This window comes from Strix uralensis, chromosome Z (assembly GCF_047716275.1).
Source record: "Strix uralensis isolate ZFMK-TIS-50842 chromosome Z, bStrUra1, whole genome shotgun sequence".
Classification (NCBI taxonomy): Eukaryota; Metazoa; Chordata; class Aves; order Strigiformes; family Strigidae; genus Strix; species Strix uralensis.
In genome coordinates, this window is record NC_134012.1 from 30,642,796 (window position 1) to 30,667,502 (window position 24,707).

At 39.5% G+C, this 24,707-nt stretch overlaps 1 protein-coding gene across 7 annotated transcripts; it reads left to right on the forward strand.

Annotated features, from left to right (window-relative positions):
* Positions 1-1,283: 1,283 nt before the first annotated feature.
* Positions 1,284-14,200, forward strand: CD274 (CD274 molecule). 7 transcript variants are annotated; one of them, XM_074856785.1, is made up of 10 exons: positions 1,284-1,560; positions 2,209-2,309; positions 2,439-2,642; positions 5,707-5,775; positions 6,439-6,792; positions 7,210-7,491; positions 8,737-8,847; positions 11,089-11,139; positions 12,119-12,184; positions 13,179-14,200. In XM_074856785.1, the coding sequence occupies exons 4-10, from the start codon at positions 5,721-5,723 to the stop codon at positions 13,199-13,201; spliced, it is 942 nt and encodes a 313-aa protein (XP_074712886.1). In that variant the 5' UTR covers positions 1,284-1,560; positions 2,209-2,309; positions 2,439-2,642; positions 5,707-5,720; the 3' UTR covers positions 13,202-14,200. The 7 variants fall into 7 exon arrangements, 6 of the variants coding, with proteins under 6 accessions (XP_074712886.1, XP_074712885.1, XP_074712887.1 ...); XR_012627189.1 differs by lacking the exon at positions 13,179-14,200 and adding an exon at positions 10,256-10,503 and having other exon boundaries at positions 1,284-2,309; positions 12,119-12,180; XM_074856784.1 differs by lacking the exon at positions 2,209-2,309.
* Positions 14,201-24,707: the final 10,507 nt, after the last annotated feature.

Consider the following 24,707-nt stretch of genomic DNA (forward strand, 5'->3'; position numbering starts at 1 on the left):
CTCTTCTCCTGCATCCCATAACGTGTCCCACAGCACAGCACCAGGCAGCAGCTCCCTCAGTCCGAAAGGTGCTGTGGTGTTGGCTCATCCTGGTGTGCTTCATACCTGGAGCTTAGGCTCTCCTGGGAGATCGTCCTCTGAGTCTTTTATTTGGGTTCCCACCTGCCTTGGAATCTTTGTGCTCCTCTGTGCCTGTGGAGATGGGTCTCTGATGGGCCGATATCTCCTGTGATGGGCCTGGGAGCAGCAGGGACAGGGTGTTACTTGAGGTCCCCCACCTGCCATTGCCTCTCTGTGGGGGTGCAGAGGAGCTTTTATCGCATAACCTAACATTCTACATCCTCCTTTCTGAGGGGTTCGTGTTCTATGACTTCAGAAGATTTGGACCCAAGTCAGTGAATGAAACCAATCTTTGTCAAGCACCTTGACAGCAATGTGCTGTCTCAACAGAAAACCCAATGGCTTCCAGTGGCTTCTCAGCCTCCTGCTGGCTTATGGCCCATAAAAACGTTAACTACATATTGCAGAGGGCAGTACCTGATACTTAGGGCATAGATGGCATAGAGGTTTGGGTGCCCTTCCCCTCCTGCAGTACACATCTCTGTCAAGTGCATGCTGCTATGAGTTACAGTTTTAAATTTGCTTTATACTCCACCCTGAAAATGTACTCGCTAGTGAACTGTGTTCACAATGGCTGATTCTTTGGTAGATTAATGTCCTGAGTAATATTCTTGTTTTGGGGTTGCTTGCTTTTGGGAAGGTTATGGCAGAGATCTTGTTAGGGTTATGCTTCGTAACATGAGAAACATTATCACAGCAAAGGAAGCGTATACCACTGTATATTCTCAAACTCTATCATCAGGTTATTCAATCGGAGTTTTACCCCTCAGCAGGATCTTTAAGTGGCAGGGAACAAAGCTATTTACATAAAGTTGGATTGCTGTTGTTGAATCGTTGTCTCTGGAGGAGCAGCATGTAGCTGCCGGACTTTACAGCCATCCCGGATGCTGTGATATCAGATTTACAGTCCTTTCACACCGGTCTTTGTCCACCTAAGTTGATTTCATCACGCAAGCCGTCCGTTTGGGAAGCGAAGGATACGATTTCACCATGAAACAGTGTTTCCTGTTTAAAAAGAAAGAAAGAAAAAAGAAAATAAACGAGCAAGCAGCCACGCTGAGCCGCCTGCCGTGCCGCGCCCTCCTGAGAAGGAAAGTCACGGAGAGCGGCGGCTGCGGCCGCTTTCTGTTTCGTTTCCTGAGAGCCGGTGGCTTTCAGGAATGGAAAAGTCACCCGGGAGGGCTTCCTGGCCCGCTCGGGCTGCGGCGCCGGGAAACGCCGGGCTGGGAGCACGGCGGCGGGGCTTTTCGGGCGGCGTGGGAGGGCTTCCCGGAGCGGCCTCCACCGGTGAACCGGCAGCGGGGGCGTGGGGGGAAGGGCCGGGTCGGGCTGGGGTCTAACGCACCGGGTCCGACCGGGGCGGCCGCCGCTCCGCAGGGCCACCGCCGGGAGCAGCCGCCGGGAGCAGGAGGCGGCCCGCAGCGCCCCGAGGTCCGTCAGGTAGGGGGGGCCGGGCTGGGGATCGGCCGGGGAGGTGTCTGCCCCACCACCCTCCCGCGTCCGCTGTAGGCGAGGGCGGGAGCGGGTGTTCGTCCGCCCCCCCCCGGCATCTCCTGCGCCCGGGGAGGGGGAGGCGGCTGCCCCGCAGCTCAGCCCGGGGGGGTGCCGGCGGCCGGTGCCCCGCCCGGTGCTGCGCGGCCCTTGTCCTGCGGTGACGCGCCCGTGGCGCTGGCAGCTGCCGCTGCCCTCCCGGGTGCTTTCTCCCCGAAGGCTGCTGTGGTCGTTCGCCAACGACAGGCAGGACTGAGACATTTGTCTGGAAAATCTGTTGCACAACAGAGGTAAAACAAACAAACAAACACCAACCGCACTGTATAACTATGCTGTAAAACGTGTGTGTGTATCTATAAAAAACAACAAAACCCTCCTCCAAAAACAAAACCAGAAAACCCCTGTCCTGGTCTGTTATTTACTACTAAATACTTACCTGGAAAAAGCAACCCTGTGACCTCAAGGCAAGCAGTGAAAAAGAGGGAACTAAATTCATGACATTGAAAACTAGCTACATCAATGGCTTTTGTGGTCTCACAGTCAGTATTTTACAAATGTGTTTCATTTTCTTTTTGTTGCATCTTTTTTTTTCCTGAGAAAATACCGTTAAACCTGTTTTTAAGTGTGGAAGAAATCAGTGGAAATTAACCTTCATTGGTCTCACCTGTTGCGGAAATCCACCCTCTCAACCTCCCATGGTAATTTCAGGTTATTAGAACCTCAATGTTACATTCAGCTATTTCATATACCACTATCTCAATGTTCCTCCCACACGTCAAGTAAAAAGGTTAACACTTACCAGTTACGTGTTTTTGCTTCCATGACAGCTACTGTGAGTGGGCTAAGTGGAAAGAAGAAAATACCTTCTGAAGTTCTAGTCGTTTCACAGTATTTTAACTCTTCTGAGAATCTCAACCCTTTTTTGACATAAGCAAGGACAACATAAGTGGACGAACTTACACTGAAACATATATTTAAAGTTGTATTTTGTGCTGTTGACCAGGTTATCCCACTACGGTCCACAAGTGAATGTGAGTACATCCTCTGGCTTCTAATACTTGTTTTTTTTTTTTCTGTATTCTTGAATGACTTACACAATCCAGGAAAAGATGGTGCTCTTTATTTTTTGATAAGCTGATGCATAGACTTAACAACTCTTCTTGCACTACACAGTAGCAAGGCAAGGGGCCTTCATTGTGCCCAAATCTTGGGGAGAGAATATCTGTTCTTACCAGAGAAGGGTAGGCAATGCTCTTCCCATTATTCCCGCTTATGACATTTGCAGACACGAGTATGTTGTGTAGAAATTTCCAGTCATTGTTATCAGCCGTTTGGCACAGTTTGAGATTAAAACTGTAGGGACTCTGAGTTTGTGTAGGGATGACTTCTTGCTACTCGTGTTCCAAGGACTGTTGATCACATAGAGTTATGATCAGATGACATGTTTCTTAAAATGCCTGTGGCATTTTATGTACTAATTTTCCCAACATTTCTGTCTCTGGTTACAGTGAACCACTGTTAGCAATAGAGAATTTTCCCTAGTGGGGAATTTTCCAATAATGGGGAAGTTTCCTGAAGATGTAGGTGGAGTTACATCAACATTTAAGTTCTGTCATAAGAAGTCTTTGAGCAAATAGTTCTGTTTTTCCTGTCTTCTCCATTTGGTTGTGAGGGAAACATACAGCAGCAATACTGAAGAGCATTTTGCACAGTGAATATAATTTTGCTTTTATAAAACTGTGTTTGCTGTAGATGTCAGAAGCCAGCAGGAGGAGAGAAGGGGCATTGTGGTAGGTTCTGTAAGAAAAAATAGTGAGAAGATTGCAGCTTTGGTAAAGATCTTTGATTGGCATCTGGGTCTCAAGCTACTTCAACTGATCCAGACAGGGGATGCTTCTGCTCAGTGTGAAACAGGAGAAGGGTCTGTAATGGTTGTTGCAGCGTTTTTTTTCATGCGCATCTGGATTTGACCTGGACCTACTTTTTTCTCTCCAAAAGTGAAAAATTGAGTACAGCAGCAGACTTTTTCAGTCTTGAGAAATTTTGTAAGTAGTCATACTTCTTTGCGTTTGTTTTCCTCTACGGTGGGAGAAAGCACACAAATTAAATTTCAGCAATTGCAGAATAGAAGCATGGGTCTTGGAACCGTAAAAGCTTACTTGTTGTCATCTGTCTAGTCAGAACACCACTCCTGACAAAAAAATGGGTATGGGTTGCATGCATGGGTATGGATACCTTTCTGTGACTGTAGTGCACGTGCTATTTGTTCTGAGCAGTCTCTCAGCTACAGCCTTTACTTCAAAAAAGTAGAAGGTATTTTGGGGTTGAGTGCACTACAACTTTGGTTATTCTGGCATGGGGAGCACAGAGGGGTGCACAGCTATATCCATCAGTCTCAGTGGCTTTCTCTTCTAAAGGCTTCCCTTGAGAGTAAGTGTGATCAGAGCACACTTGTGAGATCGATATGCTGCTATCTTGTTTGAGAAGCTTTACTCTGGACCTTAGCTGGTGCCCTGGACTACTTGTTAGTCAGGCAGCAGCATCATGATGGAGGCACTCTCATGCATAGAAAACTCTTAGGTACCCACAGAATTAGGCAGCAGTTTGCTAGTGCTTTTAAGAACATCACTTGTGGCTAAGGAATGAATTGGGTACCTAACCACATTAAGAAGCTCAGGATTTATTTATCAATGAAACAGATCCTCAGAGTGAAAGATCTTATTTGTATTTTCCTGCCCCTGTTGGCAGAACATCGTTTTGTAATTGCTCATGCCTGCCTAACAATGTATAGATTGACTCCCTTTCTCAGCTCCATCTCTGTTGCCTTCTGCAAACCTGCCATTGGAATCAGGCAGCAGCAATCTGTGGAAAAAAGTAGCTTTAATCAAATTCTAGTGAGGAGTCTAATTCCCTTAAGCCACAACACTGTAAAAGCACATGTGTCTTATGATTCAGGACAATATTGTTACTTTATTACCAACTTAAAGTTGACAACCAGAGAAAGAAAGACAAAACATCTTACCAAAAATGCTAGAGAGTCGCAGTCCAGATAGAGTTTCATCAGTTAGGAAGTGTGACGGGTATTACAGTTGCTTACTTTCTTATGCAAATGCTGAAACTACCACTAGAAACCAGTTAAAGGCATTCTTTCCTTATTTTTGTGTCTGTTTGGGTATCCAAAATAAATGAGAACTTCATTTAGATAAAATTCTACAGTTCTCTGTACTCACAGAAGACTTTCATTACAGTGAGTTTGAATTTTTCTTGCCAGTAATTTGAAAAATGATGGCAGTGTTTGATACTAGTATTGCTCTGACTTAAAATACACACTTGGCAAGTGCAGTGGGTGTGTGAAGGTTAAGTGTATGAATTGATGTTAATCAGTGTTTTATAGTATTAAAGTGTTGTGTAGGAATATAAAAGCTATGTCAATAAAGAGGGGAAAACTTCTGACAGAAAATTGAAATAATTTACACGTTCAGAGGTACAGCAGCAGAAATTCAAGAAAATAGATTTTGGTTGTAGGCTGACTGGTTTTGTCACTGTTTTACAAAGACACTATTGTGTAAATATTAAGTCATTAATTATTGCATGAATTCTGTTCACAATATACATAACTTCCTAAGCCTCTTGACAAATACTGTGAAGCCAGGTATTATAAAACCTGGGTACGTTCACAGTATGTTAAGGCAAACGGGTGGGAAAGAACTAAGTTCTATTTCTTCCACTGAATGCATATAGAAAACTCCATTCTCTTCCTAGCAGAAGCAACACTCTGTGCTACAGTTTAGGAGAACAATGGGGTATTTGTGAGTATTTATTTACTAATTGACAGATAGTGATAAGCATATATTTTGCCATAACCAAGGACAAATGTTTAAAGCAAATAAAATTAGATGTTCTTCCTGGACCCATGCAGGAAGCTTTCTGCCTGATCATCTACTGTAGCTAAAGGGCAATTTTGTCATGTTATTGGCTAGAGTGGAACTCAGTGCCTTCTGTCCAGTTCATGTGGAGTGACTAGGAAGTGTATTTTACAGTGCAAGTTAGAAAATGAGCAGATAATTATATTTGTCTATTATTCTATCATTTTAGGTTCTGTCTACATCATGGAAAAGCCTTTGCTTTTGTATGTATTTTTATTCTACTGGCATTTCCTAAACGGTAAGAAGCTGAGTCATGAGAAACAGTAGAACTGTTTAAGTATGTTTCCTTTCCATGTATAAGCATAGAAATGTTAATTCATCAGTTTTCCTTCAGGTGCTAGCATTTGGGTTTTTTCCTTAATATTTTAAGTAAAAAGGTCCTAGCATGCTTTTACAGTCAACTAGATATGTGTGCTTTGATATGGGGCCAGTTTGAAATCCCTGTTGATATTTCAGCATAGACACCATTTCAGACAAGGTACCATTTGCATTACACAAAAAGTTTTATTGGCACTGTCAAACCTGGGAATTGTTCTGTATTCTTTAACATTGTGTGTAAAAACAATTGACATTTTCTAAACAGAACATTCCCATCCAAGGCACTAACAATTGCCTGTTACTGTGGCAGTATTCTGAAAGCAACAGCTGAGGGACTGTGCATGCACATTCACCTATTTTTAGTACAGCATCACACTGCATGTGTCCACAAAGCAGGTGTCTGCAGGTATAAATAGCGCAGTTTGTCCCAAACTTGGGCATATGCATGCAAAAACGTTTAACTTTTCTGAAGAGGGCAGATACTTTCGCTCCTTAAAATGTCCTACATATATGGTAAGACATGACTTTGAAGATTAGGCTTATAATTGGAAAATAAAGTTTTCTTCCAAATTTTGTTTTTCAGCTTTATTCACAGTTGAAGCTCCTCAGTCACTCTACACTGTGGAACTTGGGAACAATGTGACCATGGAATGCACATTTCCAGTGAATGGGAAATTAAAGTTCAGAGATTTAAGTGTCAGCTGGGAAAAGAAAGACAAGTTAAAGAAGCAGGTTTATGTACTTCTCAAAGGAGAGGAAGACTTTGAAAGTCAGCATAGTGACTTTAGGGGCAGAATAAAATTGTTGAAAGAGAATCTGAACTTGGGACAGTCTCTCCTTCAGATCACTGATGTGAAGCTCAGAGATGCAGGATTTTACCGCTGTCTTATTGGCTATGGGGGAGCCGACTACAAGACAATCAATCTGAAAGTTAAGGGTGAGTGCGCTATCTGATGCTGTTAAAAGATTTCAGAGGAGTCCCTGAAGTAAGGCATGTCTGGGTTAGCATTTAAAGAAACCTCTCCAAAGACAGGAGCCGCCTCATGGCCTTGTGCAGGTGTATAATACTGTGTTTCTGTTTAGGTTGAATCCATGTTCTGTCCTTTATTTCCCATAACGACATGTGAGGAAAGGTGCTGCAAAACCATTTAGACCAGAAAGCTAATGCAATTTTCTAAACAGCGTCAAAATTGTAATAAATCCTGTACCTTTTCCTGTCAAGATCGTTATTTATAAAATCCAAGCTGATGTACAGAAACTTGACCCAGGGGCTAGAGATAAAGAAAAGGTGTCTTGCTAATATATACTGTTCTTCTGGCTTCCTACTAGTAGTCATTTTCTTGCATGTGTTTAGCTCCTTATAGAACTATAACTCATGGAGTGGTGAGCACAGGAGATAATGAATGGAAGTTGACATGTCAGTCAGAAGGATATCCACAAGCTGAAGTGATATGGCAAAACAGAGAACATGAAGATTTGACTGATAAGGCAAACACAAGTTATGAAACTGGAAGTGACCAGCTGTATCGTGTGACAAGTACCCTTACAATCAAAAGTAGAATTGATGAGATTTTTTACTGTGTATTCTGGAATAAAGAGCTGCAAGAAAACACATCTGCTGTTTTACACATAGCAGGTAACATTTCTAAATTTCATTTATGGTTATACACTTCAAGGTACTATGTCATTTTGTCCCAGTTGAATCAGCCATGATTTGTTTCTCTTTGCTACCTAATTTTGAAAAGGCTAAAAAGAAATACCTGTGTTGTTAAGTTTTGCTATTAGTGTACACTTGCACCATAACTAACATGTTCATCATGAATGTGTGGATGGAATTCAAGGACAGGAATTTTTCATGACCTACAGTTATGTGAAAATTGACTTTGAGTGTTAAAAAAAGTTCCATTATTTATAAAGCATATAGCTCAGAGCCTAGAAATAAAATCCTTCCATATAAATTAAACACACCTTCCAAGAATGTTCTGTTTTGCTGATGATAACTGTCAAATGAATTTGAACAATATGGTCTTTTCCTGCCACTACAGCCTTTGCTTTGAGTATATTTAAATTTAACAAACTGTAGACAGATATTTTTTTTTTCTCATAAAGTTGGGATTGAATGAAGATGCATGAATGGAGAAGACGAATACAGTTTCTCATTAGACCTTTTAACTGGGCACCACCATTGCTGCTTTTGCTTTTGGCTACTTTTTTAATTTCTGCATTGTACCCTGATATCTTTGCACAAGCTTTTAACCAGAGTGGAGACCTGATCCAACTCAAAAATAGTATTTCTGTTTATCAGACTGTTACTTGGTCAGGTCATTTCCCTGGTCCTGTTCACCACGCAGTTTTAAAAACGCCTGTGCTGGCGCACTTTTTGGGACTGACAAGGGGTGGAAACAGACAGCTGAGAGTGAGAAAGCCAAGTCATCCTTTCAATGAGTGATGAGCAGGCAAGTTTAGTTTCAACAACAAACACCTCTGGGATTCAAGTGGGCCACGTATCCTTTGCATTCAGAGCTTTACCAGAGGAAAGGGACTCTGTCTCTTTCTCAGTCACCTTTTTCCTGTAGACCTGATGGGAAACTAAGCTACATGTAACACTTTGGTGACAAGCAGGATTAGTGATAGGAATCAAAGGCACTATCACATGGACTGCAGGAAGCAAAAATAAATATGAATATGTTCTATCTTTTCTTTCCTTTATTGGGATGAAATATAGTGAAATGCACTATCAGGACCTGACCTTAGACACAGTCTGAAATGCTGTTATCATGTCTGAACTGCTCATAGCAAAAATAGTATGGTGAAAATGAAAGGAAAAGGGAGAAGCTTATGCAATTATGTAATGACTTTGCCCCACTTGTTTTTCTCCAAGATTCAGCTGATGGTGTTCTGTGGACTGAGAGCAGACGCTTTGTTGGAGCAATTCTCATTGTGACTGCTTTTTTTGGATCACTGATGCTATTTATGCTCTGCATAAGAAAAGGTATTCCAATTATTTAGTTTAGTGTATCTCAGTTATTATCAATCTGTTAATTCATCCTCACAGAGGTGAAATGGGATAATAAAAGTCTGCCTTAGACCTCCTGTAACCATTAGATTCTTACAGGTAGTGATGTAGAGCAGTAAGAGTAGTGTTCAGTCTATACAAACATCAAAGCACAGCTTATGCACCTCCTGGAAATGGAATTTCTGTGTTCTCCCTTTTGACTGGGGACCAGAATGCTGAGAGCAGACAGGGCACTGGAGGTTTTTTAGGGTTTTTTCTTCTTGCATTCTCTGAAAAATTTCACTGAATTGTGCGCACATTTTTTTTAAGTGATCTAATTGTTATGAATTCTACATGTATCTCTATTCTGATTAAAGTGTCATAAAAATGGTGGTCTACATATGAAGTGATATGTCCAAGGTTATGAGTCTGAAAGTTGTTTTTTTTTTTCACAAGAGGGAATATTCCCTTCATTTCCTTGTTAAATTTTGAGCTTTTTCAGTTCACTTCACTGACTTGAATTGGACATTTTCAGCATCACAGAATACGGGAAAGCTAAAGCATTGGTGGTAATTTGTTTTCACTTGCTAGCTAACCAAAGAAAAAATTTGGAGAAATAATTTTTAGGGTATCTGAGCATGAAAGTAATATAGTTTGCCCCCAAATTAAAGAAAAAATATTTGAAACATGTTGCTTAACCTGAAATAAGTACTGTTGCATTTTTTGATTTCTTTGATTGTTTGTGGGTTTTTTTCCTTGGAGAGAACATAGATGTGTTTGAGGAATTTATATTCAGGGGTACTTTTTACTCTTCATTTTAACAGATACAATAAAGTCATGTGTATCTCAGAACATCCATAGAACTCATCTGAAAATGTCAAAAGGACATTTAGCTGATGCGTAGCTACTTCTTTTTTTCCAAATAACTTTTGAATTTTTTTTTTGTCAAGTTATCTGTGGAGAAAAAGGACAAGAGGCATTGAAGCTGGTACAGTACTCTTAGCATTATAATATCATACTGCACCACTCTGTAAATTATTACCAGAAATGCTTCAAAAACTTGAATGAGATAGTTGATTAAATGTTTCTCTCAAAATTCTTGAATTTTATAGGAGATGTAAATGTGCGTAGCTAGCACGAAACTCATCTGGAATTAATGCAAAGGCTACTTGTACTGTCTTTTCAAGTGCTATCTCAAAAGCTTCTAGACTAAGAGAGGTTACTTTCTGAAATGGTATAGCAGAACTGTTGGTTTTCCTGTCTGCCAGCTCTCTCTTCCACAGTGAAAACCAGAAACAGCCCTAATTTCTGTCTGGAAATTACACAAAACCATCTATAACCACGGAGCATTCATGTTCAAGTTCCATAAAATAAATGCAAGATAGAACTAAATGTGGATATTCAGTGTTTTGGTCACAGACTCTTCTCCTGCATCAGTGCTATGGAAGCGTGTCCTGGGAGAAGTGTTCGTAAGCTTAACAGGCTATCATGTCATGCTAACAGGCTGCAGAAGGCCTGTAGATAACCCTGCATGTATAAGAACATATTTGTCCTAAGAACATGATAGGAATAGGAGCAGAACATGAAAGTGGAAGAAGGGACAGCAAAATCCTTGACTTCTCAGAAGATTCCCATCTGGGGATTTCAGCGAAGGTCAGAAGTTTCCTAGGTTGCTTTTGTAATATTCATTGTTTGTGTGTATACATGATAATACATATACGTGTCATGATGTATGTGATTATCATGATTATGTTATATATTTGTGTGTGTGCGTGTCATAAACTACAAGTAGTAGTAATAGGTTTTTCGTTTAAAACTCAAGCTGTTCTACACAACTGGAAAGTGATTCTTTCAGCACAGAATCTCCCTGAAATATGGGCTTTTTTCCCCTCAAAAAGCACTGAGAAGGTGATCCCCTTCTTGTTCCCTAATGCCCACCCAAATTCTGGGTGAAAATATGCAATGGAAAACCATTTGAACAAGTATTTTCCAGTGATGTTAGTGTATAGTATCAATGGAGTTCTGGCTTAGGAACAAGGAAAGGAAAGTGTAAAGGAAATTGTCAGGCTGGGGACACTGAAGAATATATTTTAAAGTCTTTGAAAAAATGGAGTATTTCCAGAACCAGTGATTACACTGTACTAGGTATGCCCTTCCCACTGGTGTGCTTATGTCCCCATTAGATCTAAAGTAAGTATTTTGATTTCTATTTGATTTTTTTGTCTCTTTTTCTTTCAGCTAGAGCAAATAAGGACAACAGAACACCTGTGGCTAGTTCATCAATAGCAAGTATGTACACATGGCATAAATCTAGCTCAGTGTGATTCTTGTGGAAATAATTGCCTGGGAATTTACATTCTAACAATGACAACCTAATGCAGATTTTCATTAAACTTTAATTTTGCTTTCTACTTTTCATTTATGTAACAACTACAAATTACAATTGAAGAGTGACTTTTCATTACTATATCAACTTCTTGAAAGGAAAACGTGAAAGAAAAGCATACTTGTTCCAGGAGCAAATGTAGTCCTGATATGCGCAAGAAAAGGACAGAGTGGTGTGTTGTGTTTTGGAAAGTCTGTCATAGGATGGGACATGCTCCCTGGAACAGATAACTCAGGATGGCAGCACATCCCGGTGTGCAGACTCTATGCTGCAATTTGAGCCATGTTGGCATGATCCTGTGTTTTCTCTAGTATTATAGTGTTCATTTGAGGGTCTTTGTCACAGCACTGAGGACATAGGGAGGACATAGGGTTTGGCCCTGTTGAATGTAACACAGGAAGAAGCTTTAACTTCCGTAACAGTTTGTTTTTCCTCCTGTTGAGATACTAATGCTCTTTGCCATGAGCTAAGCTCAGTGAATGACCAGTACCACCATGACAGTGAAAAATGCGAGAAGGAGTAAAGAGAGTTAATATTTACTATGGGAGAGAAGACACTCAAATCCTTTAGCCTCCTCTCACGATGGCTCATGCCTGGGTTTTTTTTTAATTTGTTGTATGGTTTTATTTGGAGACCACTTCAAATTAAACTGCAGTGTGAAAGTTAGTTCATACTGGCAGTTGGGGGTTTTCCTGAGAAAACCTACTGAGAATACTCGCCCCAAAGGACACAACATTTAGTATTAATCTCTTATCTCGATGTGCATTTAAGTCACATGGTTCCAGGATGGCTTGTGATACCAACTTTTAACAAAGATTTGTCACTCTATGAAAAATCTAAGCTATGCTGACTGTTATCTGTATGTATGCCATTTGTTTAAAGAGCTATCAAAAGATAAGGATACACATGACTGCAGAGATGCTTCTTTTGAAGATAAAGAGCTGAAATGTAAGTATAAATGATAAAAGGAAAAATAGAAGCAAATTGCACACAGCATAAATCATCCATGGTCATCAGAGCCTTGATTCATGGCTGGTTTATTTAGTCCCTTGTTTCAACAGACAGAGCCCTCAAGAGAAGCACCGCCTCCCATTCTGTCTTACAAACTCACCATCATAACGCATTGTGTACTGGGAGTTATATCAAATAATTAATCTGGTTTTAAAAATAAAAAGAAAAACCACGAGAAGGAAAATGTGATATAGAGATGTATAACAACCCAAATCAGTTTTTTCTCTAGTTCATATTTTTGTTACAGAAACAGTTGTGCCAGCACAGCTGAAGGAGTGGTGATGGCAGTGGGGTGGGAGACCTTAACCCATCACAGCCACTTAAACAAGTCTCAAGCTGTGAGATTCTGTCTCAGCAAAGCAAGAAAATAAATGACTAAATCTCTGAAATCTCTGAAACATACTGTGGTATGGAACAGAAGCGTGAAGTTATTGCAGTTTTTCTTTCATGTCCTTGCTGACTTCTAAAGCACTTATATTAATGAGATCCAAAATCCCTCCCTGCTACACTTTACTATAGTAAACATAAACAAATGTAAGCCTGCTGGTCCTGAAGGTATAGATCTCCAAGTCAAAGAGCTAGGGCCTGGGTCTATGCTGCTAGGAATAGTGACAGATAGCACACTGAATGTATTTGAAAGAATTTTAAAGATTTCAAAAAATGGCGGACCTAATCCACAGCAATTTCACTGTATTTTCTGGAGAGCACTTCCCACCAGTGTGTTTGAAGTACAACTGTATTTCCTTCCATGATCATCTTCATTTTCTATTTGACCTTTTAATTAATTTCATTTTAGATCTTTATTTTGACAATGAAGGAAACTTTTTTGATACCTCTAAACTCTAGGAAAGAGTCCCAAAGCCATGAAGTGTTCTGTGACTTCATCAATTTGTAATTTGATAATTTTTTCATATAATTCTTCCTTTTACAGATATGCAAATTGAGAAGACCTAGAGAAAGCAGGGGAAGCTTTTTTCCTCTGTGGTGAAGGTTTGACAGCTCAACATTCTGTGTTCTGTCTATTAAGGGGGATATTAATTTTTTGCTTTTATTCTGTGATGGCAACCTTCTATATCATTGTAACTCAGGAAATGAAGTTAACAATTATTATAGGATAAAAAGTCCTTGGATTCAGGCTTCTGTATATGTGACTAGGTAGGGAGGTATTTATTTAAATATCCAAGTTTCTGCTTTCTCAAGTTTATGCACTTTCAAAGACATATTTAATTAAAAATATCTTTAAGGTAAGCACTTTAGGTCTATGACCATCATGAATTTCATAGCTAGTTCTTGAATAGGCTGTCTTATGAGATTCCCCCCCCCTCCCCCCCAACTGAGCTCTCTGTTCCCTGCAAAGATTTTGTTTTCCAGCTTTTGAAGAATTTTTTCAATACTTTGATCCTCATAAAAGATAAGGATGCAACAAGACAGGATGCCATACAGACGTGTCCTTACTGTAGATCTTAAAATACCAGATACTCACAGCTAAGACTGAAATAGATGCTGTAGCCCTCTTGGCAACTATGGTTTGGAAATTATTAGATAATAATGAGTTTCTTGATCTATTCTTCTGGAAAGTGTTTTGGGGATTTAATTTCCTTGTGATATAGCTGGCACTACTTGGTTACTGCTCATTACTGTTCTGATTTACAATTTGGGGATAATGCAACTCTTTGGATATTCAGGAAGAACAGCTCTTGATTTGGACTGCCTTTTTGTTCATCTTGGGAATAGAAGAAAGAGAACTTCTACAACATGAAATACATGCTCATGTGACTACTTAAGAAATGCTGAGGGAACATGCTCCTGGATCCCATTTCTTAAGCTATTGCTTTGTTATATTTTGCTAGGTGCACAGATTTTTTTGGGGTCCTACACAGATGAAAATTATTTATTACAATGCTATTCACAATTATTTTTTTTAATAAAATGTTTCAGTTTTCTTGTGTTTTATCCTGCTCTCTTTGACTTATCAATAAGTAGTGTTAGCACTACTTGGGTTTTTTCTGGGAAAATCAGGTATCTAAGATTAGGGTGTAGAATAGTGTCTACACCCATGTCATCCCTCTGATGGCTCCCACAAAGAAGAGACAGTGGAGAGCTGGAATCTCACTGGCCTCAGGTTTTATTTTTGAGTTTAAAATAAATGAGTCTGTTGTGCACTCCTAAGAATGTAAATGCAGCCCTCTGCCCAGGGCTTCACTAGCTAATGTAAAGTTGTGTTTTAACATTTCTCAGCAAGCTGCCCTATATATTAGGATAGAGAAATTAATCTCATAACCATAATGGAGTTGGTAGACCTCAGTTAAGTAAAATAGTTACTATAAAGTGATTTCCTTAATTCATTGCAGAGCTTGCATATTCTGATACTGATTCTTGCGATTTGATTCTTCAAGGATGCTTTGTGAACTTGAACATCCCCTCCTGCTTCCCAGCATGCTTTTTGAGGCCACAGTCTGGGTGTCACTGAAGCGATGGCCAATTTTTAATTATTCCCAGAGTGCAAGAATGGTTTTGGAAATATTAGGGCCATTTGTAGAAGCACTGACTCTCCTCAACACACAAATGTAGTTTCATATCACCACATAAATAATTCCCCTTCCAGACAACCTCTTCATTTCCTGCTTCCTCTTTGAGACTGCAACGGCTGTTTGCATATTAAAGTAAAAGTGAAAAGTCTACTCCTTTTAGTTATTATCAGCCTCTGCAAGGCAGTGCTATTAGTGCATGCTTAGTGTCATGGAACTGAAGTTGACATCTTTATCAAGCTCCACCAGACAGCAGGAACTGTAACTTTTATCTTTTCCCAGCAGGAGAAAAGGTAAGTTACTGTTGACAATGATGTATATCATATGAGTAAGATAATGAAATAAGGGGATATAAATACATTTTTCAATACTGTAGCTGAACCCTAACATCCAAAATGCCAGTGCCTGAATTCCTGAGTGGTTGATAAGAAGCTTGAAATTTTGCTACTTTATTAGAAAAGCAGGGTATGTGGTAGATAACAGATGATGTGAAAAGACCTGTCCTCTCTAAATAAGGTCTATTTCATGTTTTTCTGACATCCAAAACAGAACTTGCCTAATCTAATTTTAGTAATTTTACAAATTAGGCTTTTAGTATCTCAGCTTCATTTTTATAAATACATGGAGACAGGCCCACATGCTCATCCTCCAATGCCATGAGTTGTTTCAGCACAATTACTTTCTACTCAGGACAGAGGGACAATACATATGTAACTGAAAATATGACGCATTTAGGTCATGAGAACTAGGTAAGAGGAAATCCTTCTTATCCTAACATAAAAAATGTAGTTAAACACCGTATTTGTAGTAATATTTTTTCTTCAGTTAACAATTTTTGTATGCTACTTCAGTGGTTTGGAAAGAGAATTTCAGCAGAAAGCTAGAGCAGACTCAGCTTCAGTAAGCTGCATTTTGCTTACTAATGGCCAGGCATTGTTAGATGCCCAAAAGTGCTCAGAAAAGCCCAGTTCATGTGCACAATCTAAATTGGCTTACTGGTATTTGAGTTCAGGACTCACTCATTGGAAAAATGTGGTAATGAACCAGTCTGGTGGCCTATTTTGTGATGTGGTATTTAATTTTGTAGAATGTGAATGCCATTACTAATAACAATTACATTAAAGAATAACTAATAATAAAAATAGAATAATTGCTGTTGACCTGCAGGGCTTTTCATGGAGCAGCATGCAGAATGTGTGTCCCTTTTCCCTTTTGGCCAAAAAAGTAACTTCAGTGTCCTTGAGTGACATGTATCCATGGTGCATCATCCAAGCATGGGCTGACCAGCAAAATGGCAGAGATGCAACCAGTGGAATTTCTGCTTTTGCCAATGTTAACAGTGGAACTTCTGGTTTTGCAGCATCTTCTCCCTGATTCCCTGTCTCCCTCTCCATATGTCTCTGGTCTTGCAATCTAGGTGACTTTCCCAGCCAAGTCCTTGCCAGGTACTGCTGGGTTCATGCGATGTCCAAAGCAGGTAGCTGCCTCTTGGGCAATCGCACTGAGCTTTCTGTGTCCCTGTCCCAAAATAGGATCACATGAAGAAAACCTATTGTAGCCAGAGCTGGCTCAGAATGAGTATAAGATGGTGATGGTGACTGTGAAGTAACTTTGGGGTACCTTTTCTGTCAGGTGGGAAGAAAACAAGGAACACTTTTGCTTTCTTTTCAGAAGTCTCAATACTTGCAGGGAAATTAGACACCTAGACACAGGGGATGTAGAGATTCCTCAACAAACAGGCGAGGAAGTTGTGAATGGGGTAGGCAAGCACAGGGCTAATCAGAAGAAAAGGAACATAGCGATCAACAAAACAAGGCTTCCCTGAGGACTCTATGCAGGTAGAAAGTCTCCCTTGGTAGGACACTGGTATTATGCAAAGGCATTTTCTGGGAATCACCATGACTCCAGCTGGGACATCCATCTTTTACAATGCCTCTGGCAGAAGGTTATCTCCTGCCTTTCCCACCTCAAAATGCCTATGGGCTCTATACAACTTGCACATCGTATTTTTCTGCCTTTTTCTTTGTTTTACCATTAATAAATCCTTTAAAAAATGTTATTGCTTGCAAGGTGTGTTTACATAAATACTTCTCCCGAAATAGGCTATTTGTCTTAGTATGGAAGGCTACAAGGCAAGGCTTTGAGAGTTGGTGGCAGGTGGAGGGCAAAGGTGAAGGTAAGAGAAGCAGTAGGCATAAGCATCAGTCAGGAGGAAGTGTCTTTGGAAGTTTCAATTCCCCCACTTTCACATCCTTATGGAAAGAGCACAGATCTCAGTTTGCTGCTACCTTTTTGTTTTACTGAAAGTGTTAGGACATCAGACAAACTTGATTTTAATTGCAAATCATGGATCAAGCTCAATTCTGGCCCTGTGGACTTTTGTATTTCTTTCAAGTGTCCAGTCATCCAAACCACTGACTTCTGACAGCTGCCAAAGAGGTCATCGGAGTTTTTCTGGAAAAAGGTTGGGCTACTCAGGAATTACTTTATGTGATAGGGCTACACAGGATAAGTTTACTGAGAAAGGAAAAAAAAAAAAAGTAGTAGCATAACAGTGGTTTTGTTGAGGTGGATTGCTCTGCACCAAGCAGGAGACACGATTTCATGGTCTGAGTCAGACTGGAACTGTGAGACAGGTAATCATCATACATTGTCCCAAACCAGCTGGGATTCATGGGACTAAAGCCATAATCATTATTTATGTGGAGCTAGAGCACAATTCTCCCAAGTGATGAGGAACTAACTGGAGATAAAAGAGTATGTATGTCCCATATGTAGCACCAATGCATCTGGGAAACCTGGGAAGAGGTGATTGCATCCTCTTTTATGTCTCCCACTCATGGTGTGGTCATAAATTAAAAGATAGAGTGATGACCTGCAGCATGGAAATAAACAGTACCTAGTAACAGTAAAATACACAGACATCCGCTGATAAGGTTAAGACAAAATAGACTGTGTTTGAAAGGAGCTCTGGCAGTCACCTAGCCCAACCTTCCACTCAAAGCAGTGCCACCTTAAATCTAATTGCCCAGGCTTTGTCTTGTCAAGTGTGGTAAATTTGCAAGGATGGAGATTCACAACCTTGATGGGCAACAGTGTTTGACTATAACAATTACATTAAAGAATAACTAATAATAAAAATAGAATAATTGCTGTTGATCTGCAGGGCTTTTCATGGAGCAGCATGCAGAATGTGTGTCCCTTTTCCCTTTTGGCCAAAAAAGTAACTTCAATGTCCTTGAGTGACATGTATCCATGGTGCATCATCCAAGCATGGGCTGACCAGCAAAATGGCAGAGATGCAACCAGTGGATTTGTGATAATTGTGATTTTTTTTTTAAATAATATGTATATAAATGAAAATTAACATGAAATGTGTGTTGCAAATGTTAGGTAATCTCACGAGGAATTCTTGTAAAAATATTCTAATGAAAAATTAAGAAAACGTAACTTGATAGTTTCATGAATGCAGAACAGTCTTAGTAAATGCAAGTTCAGATGCCAAGGCTGTATACTGCTTTAAATGGCTATAAATCCAGCAAAAAATGATGGGTGTAATTAAAAGCAGAATTTGAGTACATAAATTTTACAGAATGCTTTGAATAAACTTGTTTGGATGCACATTCTCAGCAATGCAGAGCACTGAACTCAGAGTATGTTCATCATGAAACATCAAAATGAAACTGGAACTGCTTACAAATTCCTAAGAAACTTGGTGGCTTCCTTTTAACACAGTCAGTCACTCTGTGACATAAAGCCTGAATAAGGTCAGCCTACAAGCTGTGCTATCGGTGTATGTTTTAAACTGATCATGAGAGTTGGATAGTTTCTGCTACCATGCAAATAGGATAGAGCTACTTTTTAAAACTTTGAAAATCTTAGCTGTTATATGAACCTGATTCTTCCAATGACTGCATAAAGATCTGATGTGAGTATAACACTGCTAAAATGCAAATTGATATTTACTGTATTTCTGACTGATGGGTTGCAGATTTTTTCCTATATTCTCAAGATTCGCTTAAGCTTATTTTCAAATTATTTGTAGGGAGTGGACTCTGATTCTGAACCAGAAATGGGCTAAGTCCCAGATTCTAAAACACATGTCCATATAACCTCAAACCCTGGGGAATAAAGTTTTAGAACCTGTCTTGCAACTCATTCTTCTGTCATAGGTGAAGGCAAAAGAGTGGTGCTAGCGAGCCTCTTCAGCTTATGCATTGGGATGTTGCTGTTTGTAAAGCTTTCCTTCTGAATTTCAGGCAAGAGTTATATGGAGAAAAAAAATCTCTATATATTTGTATCTATATGTTCCTGCTTACTTTCTTTCAGTTGTTATTAAACCCCTACCTGCAAATGATAGGTTGTTTTGATTGTACAGCAAGTCAGGGGACTTTCTGCATTTGCAGGAGGAGCACAGGCTAGGAAGAGGAGAATTTCTTGTGCTTCTCTGAAAAGTATATCTTTCTGTAGAAGCTGGAGATATGAAAGAAAATTCGCAGCACCTCATGCCAAAGTGCTAAGAACTGAAAGGCGTGTGTTCTCTACACAGCTGCATTTTAAATGTAATGACATTTTCTGTAACAAAATTTCAACCAAATCTTATCATCTATGAGAAAAGAGCATTTATTTGAAGTTGTATTAGAATTATTGTATTTGTCATTGAACAAAAAAAGTGACAGTGAAAAAGATACAACAGGTGACAATTACATGATGCAGGGATAGTGAAAATTCACACCAAGGGTAAGCAAAGAAGGAAGTGAGAAAGGACATCTCTTCACCTGAAAGCCGAAGTGACATGGAGAGCAGACCAAAACAATGCAAATAGGCTGTCACAGGTGATGTGAACATCAGATATAAAGCGATAAACCCAACAGTAGATTGCATAATGAGGTGGACAACAAGGGACTGCAATAAGCGTGCAACAGCAGAGAAGGGACAGCAGGTGAGAGTGTGTGGATGAGGTGGGTTGTAGAGAAAGGGGACAGAAAACTACATCCACGGAACATACTGAGACGGACTTTGAACAAATGTTAATATGCATTGCTAGTTCTTTTTATGAAATCCCTGAAATGGAAACAAAGTACCTTCTCTCTGATGGTGAGATATAGAACAGATGTAGTTTGTATGAGGATCTAATGCTGCTTTTTCTGTTGTTTATTTTCTCACCCAGGATTTTTAAACTTTTTTTTTTTAAACTTTTTTTTTTTTAAACTGGATCCATCACTGAAAGGAAAATCAGTTCAATCATTTAATGAGGAGGTTGAAAAGGTTCTGTCTTTTTGTACACATGAGAGCGTGGGAAGGAAGCTTTTGCAACCGCAAGATGAACAGAAGACAAAGGACTTTCAGTAACAGAGAAAGTTAAAGAAAGCAAACAGTGACTGGAGCCCCTCAATCTTTTGTAGTGTACATGTGTATGAGAAGATAGTCTGTTTTCCAACAAAGTGAGCATAAAACTCAGTTTCATACAGGAAGATCTGAGTTACCCCAAAACAAACTAGCTTAGGGTGAGAAGCAGTACAGTCACATTAGCTTGGTATTGCTCTGATGCTTTCTTTCATTTGGCCAAATGGAGCTAAGTAGGATGCCATGTTAACACAGCTTGATTGCTTCTGTTTTTCAGATGAGTTTCTCTTTCTGTGATATTTCCAGAGGGCACTGATTTGTGCTTTGTGCAGGCACTGCCTTTGCAGTACAAAAATACAAAAGCTGTAGGGGGAAAGGGAATAGGAAAAGAGTGATCTGAGCTGATCTCTGTGATGTTATAGAGTATGTCAGCAGCAGCACAAAAATGCTGAATGTAGGAATGAACAAATCAATTGCAGGTTTGCTGTTTCAAATCTGTAACAAAGTCTGTCAGCTCAGGATTTCTCACCAGTCTTTCAGATCACCTGCAATACCTTGTCTGGTGATGTTGCCACCCTCCTTCCAAATTCCAGCTGTGGAGTACAATGTCCCTGCTTTCTTCCAGGAACTTTGTAAGAACACCTGTGTTATACCTGCTAAAACTGAGCATGATCACATCATAAGTGCTGTCAAGATGCTAATGTGGTCTGCAGGGAAATAAAATACAAACAAGGGTCTGCCTACAATACCTACTTAACTTTAAAAGGACCAAGTACCCTCTCCTCAGTCCTTTAACCCTTTTTTTTGGATTTTGTGATTACTTGGACTTCTATGTATGTTTGACTTCTGCTTTAAACCTGGAGAAGAGCTGTTATGTTTGGAAGCTTGTTTAGGTTTTCCAACAGTTCTGATTATTCTAGCGGAAGATATGCTCTTGGTCTACAAAACTCTCCTTGCTTACTGCTACTAAGCATCATTATGTAAATGCTAAATGTGTTTACTGTTCTTAATCATCCATTCACTGGAATACAAATATTTTAAGAACTGAAATGATGTTTCCAGGAAAGGGTTATCCATGATTTGTTAGACTATAAGGTCCCCAAATCAGTGACTGTGCCTCTGTTTATGTTCATTTAGTGGACAACATAAAGAAGATTCATCTGGCACAGCATTCTTTGTTATCCTTGTGTTGGCAGCAATCAGTCATAGAATCATAGAATCATAGAATGGTTTGAGTTGAAAGGAACCTCACCTAGTCCAACCTCTCTGCCATGGCCAGGTACAATCATAGCAAGGCTACTAACCAAAGGTGGTGCCAGAGGGTCTTGTATTAAGGTCCTATACTAAGATGCTCCTTTTATTTAAGAAGAGCACTACAATCTTTCAGCTACATGTATGGAAGGAATAGAATTGAACTCACAGTTCACATTATCCAGATATGGGTTTCAATCTTTATTTCCAAGGAGTAGATTGCAAAATAATCTGTGTTTTCAATGTCCCTTTTCTTACAAATGTTCTTGCAAACTCTGCAATATTGTCAACATTGTAGGAGTTCTAACTAACTGAGGTCAAATCAGTCCTAACACTTCTGATCAGATTGGTGCCAACCTCCTTTGCCAACTCACTGTGGTTCACAACTCGAGTGTTCCCCAAAAAGAAGATCCAGTAGCCATAACAATAAATGCACGTCAAAGAGATCTACACAAAGCTCAGCTACTTGAAAGAAGTATCTCAGCTTTTGCTCAGGAGCTCCATGGTTTAAGCATATAGTGGAGTTTGATGTTCCCCTTTTGCCACCACTTTTACCTTCTGAGAGCAGCCTTATATAGCTCTGTAGGACAAGCATCTCTTCACTTCTGTCTGTAGAATTGAATGAAGTCTATACTTCATGTTGAAAATTGAATATGTTGAAAACAATATTGTGGCTTGGAGCGTACAGCTTATGCAGTTTGAAATGGGAATGCTGAGTCTAAATTTTCTGAGGGAAAAGAAATATCTTTCTCACTCCTTACCAGGAGAATTTTGAGATTTTATTTTATAGTACAATCCATTGGCCAAAAGTTACATTTTGCGGGGGGAGATGAGTGTTATAATCCCTGTGGGTATGTGAGCTGGGGCCAGGACTAAAGTCATAGACATGATCAACTGAATCAAAGGAGAAAAACTATACATAGTGTTGTTTAGACCATTTGGGGGAATTTTAGCAATTTATTATCATTGTCTTCTGGGTTTCACTCAGCATTCACTAAGAAAACTTACCAGAACATGTTCCTTTTGGGCCAAAGAAAGTTAAGTACATGCTTCAACTTAGTACTTAAAGTAAAATAAAAAAGAGAAGATTATATTCCTCCCTTATTCCATTCATATTGTCATGCCTTTGTTTTCATTGTTCCCATTCAAATTTTTAGTCTTGGGCCCTACATCCTCATCGAAACTATTACAAGTCATAAAAAGCCATGATAGTTTTTAGATGTCTGATGCTATGGTTTTCATCACCTCAACCCTCAAAGGTTTATTCAGCTTCATTTCCATAATCACACAGCACTGTGTGAAAACTTGCTTTTTCTTCTGCAGATTGGTCTGGGAAATTCATTTACTGACAGGATCTGAATTGCTGTTGAAATGTCATGCGACTTTCTCATGTTCTCAGATGTGAATTTCAATTTCTGACTTTGCTGCCAGAACCACTAAGTGCTGATATTCACGGTGCAGTGTTCCTTTGTTACATCCCTATGAAATGGTAACAGACAGATGATGAATACACTTTAAAAATGGCCTTTTGCTTAAAGGAAAAAAAAGATACTGCTATGCATGAACTTGTGAGGGTAGTTGTGTACAAGGACTATTGCATAGCAGATCATGGCATATGTTTTACAAAAGGTAGGGAGAAAATGAGGGCTATCCTGTAACAGCATGAATGGTTTGTACTGCAAGCTCAGAAGAAATCACATTCCAGATGCTGGCGTAGACCTTCTTCATGGAAGTGTGTCAGGATGCCTGGCAGAGCCACATGATTAAGTTGTTTGGTTACATTGCACTGAGGTTGCACAACAGGTTGATGTCCACTAGTAAGATCACAGAAATAAAGAAGGATGGCTTCTAATACAGATCATTGCTGATAGATCCTTGATCCTTCTAATATGGATCCCACAAGCATTCCATGACTCTGCTTTCAATATCGCAAGCAAAAATGTTTCCCTGTTTAGGTTTTTCTATTTATTTATGATATGTGTCATGCTCTTCTCATACTAATCCATCTGGTCAGGCAAGATTTACTCTTATTTATGATTGTTGCCTGCTGGGATTTTGATGGTGTATTGTTTTATTTTAGTTCTATCCTTTTATTCTCAGTAATATGTATATTTTAAAAAGTCCCATCCCATGTCATGCAAGATACATGCTCTGCTTTCTCAATGTACTCCGAGCTATAAAAAGAGAGTAGATCACCTCAAATGTCCCAAATGAGGCTAATCCAGGGATCTAACAGTGATGTGAAATACTGTTCCATTCTTCATTCAGTTCTTCCCTCTATGTCCTCCTGCTTCTAGGTAGGTTGTGTGAAGATGTGAACACAGCAGGAGATTGAGAATGGTAAATTTCTTTATAGTATTAACTCTGAAACACTGGTGGCTACATAATGAGTGAAATTTAACCCAGCTGTCAGGGCAGTAGAGGATCTTTTTTCTGCCTTCAAGGAATGGAGGTACTGATGCTGATGGTTTTTATTAGCTCCTTTCTCATACAGCTAAAATATTTATGCTTTATCACACATTAATTAGCGGCAGCTCAGTCCTCTGATAAAGATAACTAGCTTTTATTTGCATGTAATAAGTCTGCTTACTGTAGTTTGCATATCCACCGTTATGGTGACATAAATGTCACCTTTAGCTGTGACATCAAAAGATTAAGATTTAAATTTCCAGGAAAAGTCCTCTAATTTTGGCTGCTAACCTTGCTAAAGCTTGAGCCTGACTTTGTGAGGTACTGAGAGGTGAAAGGTGGAAGCAATCAGAGAAACGCAGCATCTGAGAAAATCAGAGCCAGAATGTTTTAAGTTAAGCCACAAATGAATGGGGAAGTAAAATTAAAAACCCTCTCCAGTAGGTCTAGCTCTGGGGAATTCTAAAATTGCTCCTTCTCTTCTTTACTTCCTTATGCTTATTTCTGGATCTCCTTTTCTAATTTTTCAGATTATACTATATGTTATCATGCTTTATTCAAAGTAATTATTCCTTCTTTTCTCTTTAGTTTTATAAATGTTGTCCCTGGTTTTTGTTTTTTGCTTTGTTTGTTACAGTTCTGTTGATCTGTATACAAAACTACAGATAATAGTTTGCTTGTTACTGGAACAGGAAGATACTCTAAAACCGGACTTTCTCCTTTTGCATTATTTCAGGGCTGTTGGTTTACTGTCGGTAATACAACATACTTTGTACACGTCAGGCGCTGCCACGTGCAAAGTGAAAGAATTAGCAGCATTAAGTCTTCATATCTAATCCATTCTGAAGGAAACTTTAGTTTACCCACGCCAAGATTTTCAGTACTTAACACTGTGTTCCAGGTATCTGCTGGTCTTGAGGTTAAAG

What these genes read in the sequence shown, in the direction of transcription:
- CD274 (XM_074856785.1), top strand. Translation starts at nt 5,721, where the DNA reads ATGGAAAAGCCTTTGCTTTTGTATGTATTTTTATTCTACTGGCATTTC. An exon ending in TGCTGTTTTACACATAGCAG is followed by an intron (nt 7,492 to 8,736) that starts GTAACATTTCTA and finishes TTTTTCTCCAAG; the next exon opens with ATTCAGCTGATGGTGTTCTG. An exon ending in GGCTAGTTCATCAATAGCAA is followed by an intron (nt 11,140 to 12,118) that starts GTATGTACACAT and finishes ATTTGTTTAAAG; the next exon opens with AGCTATCAAAAGATAAGGAT.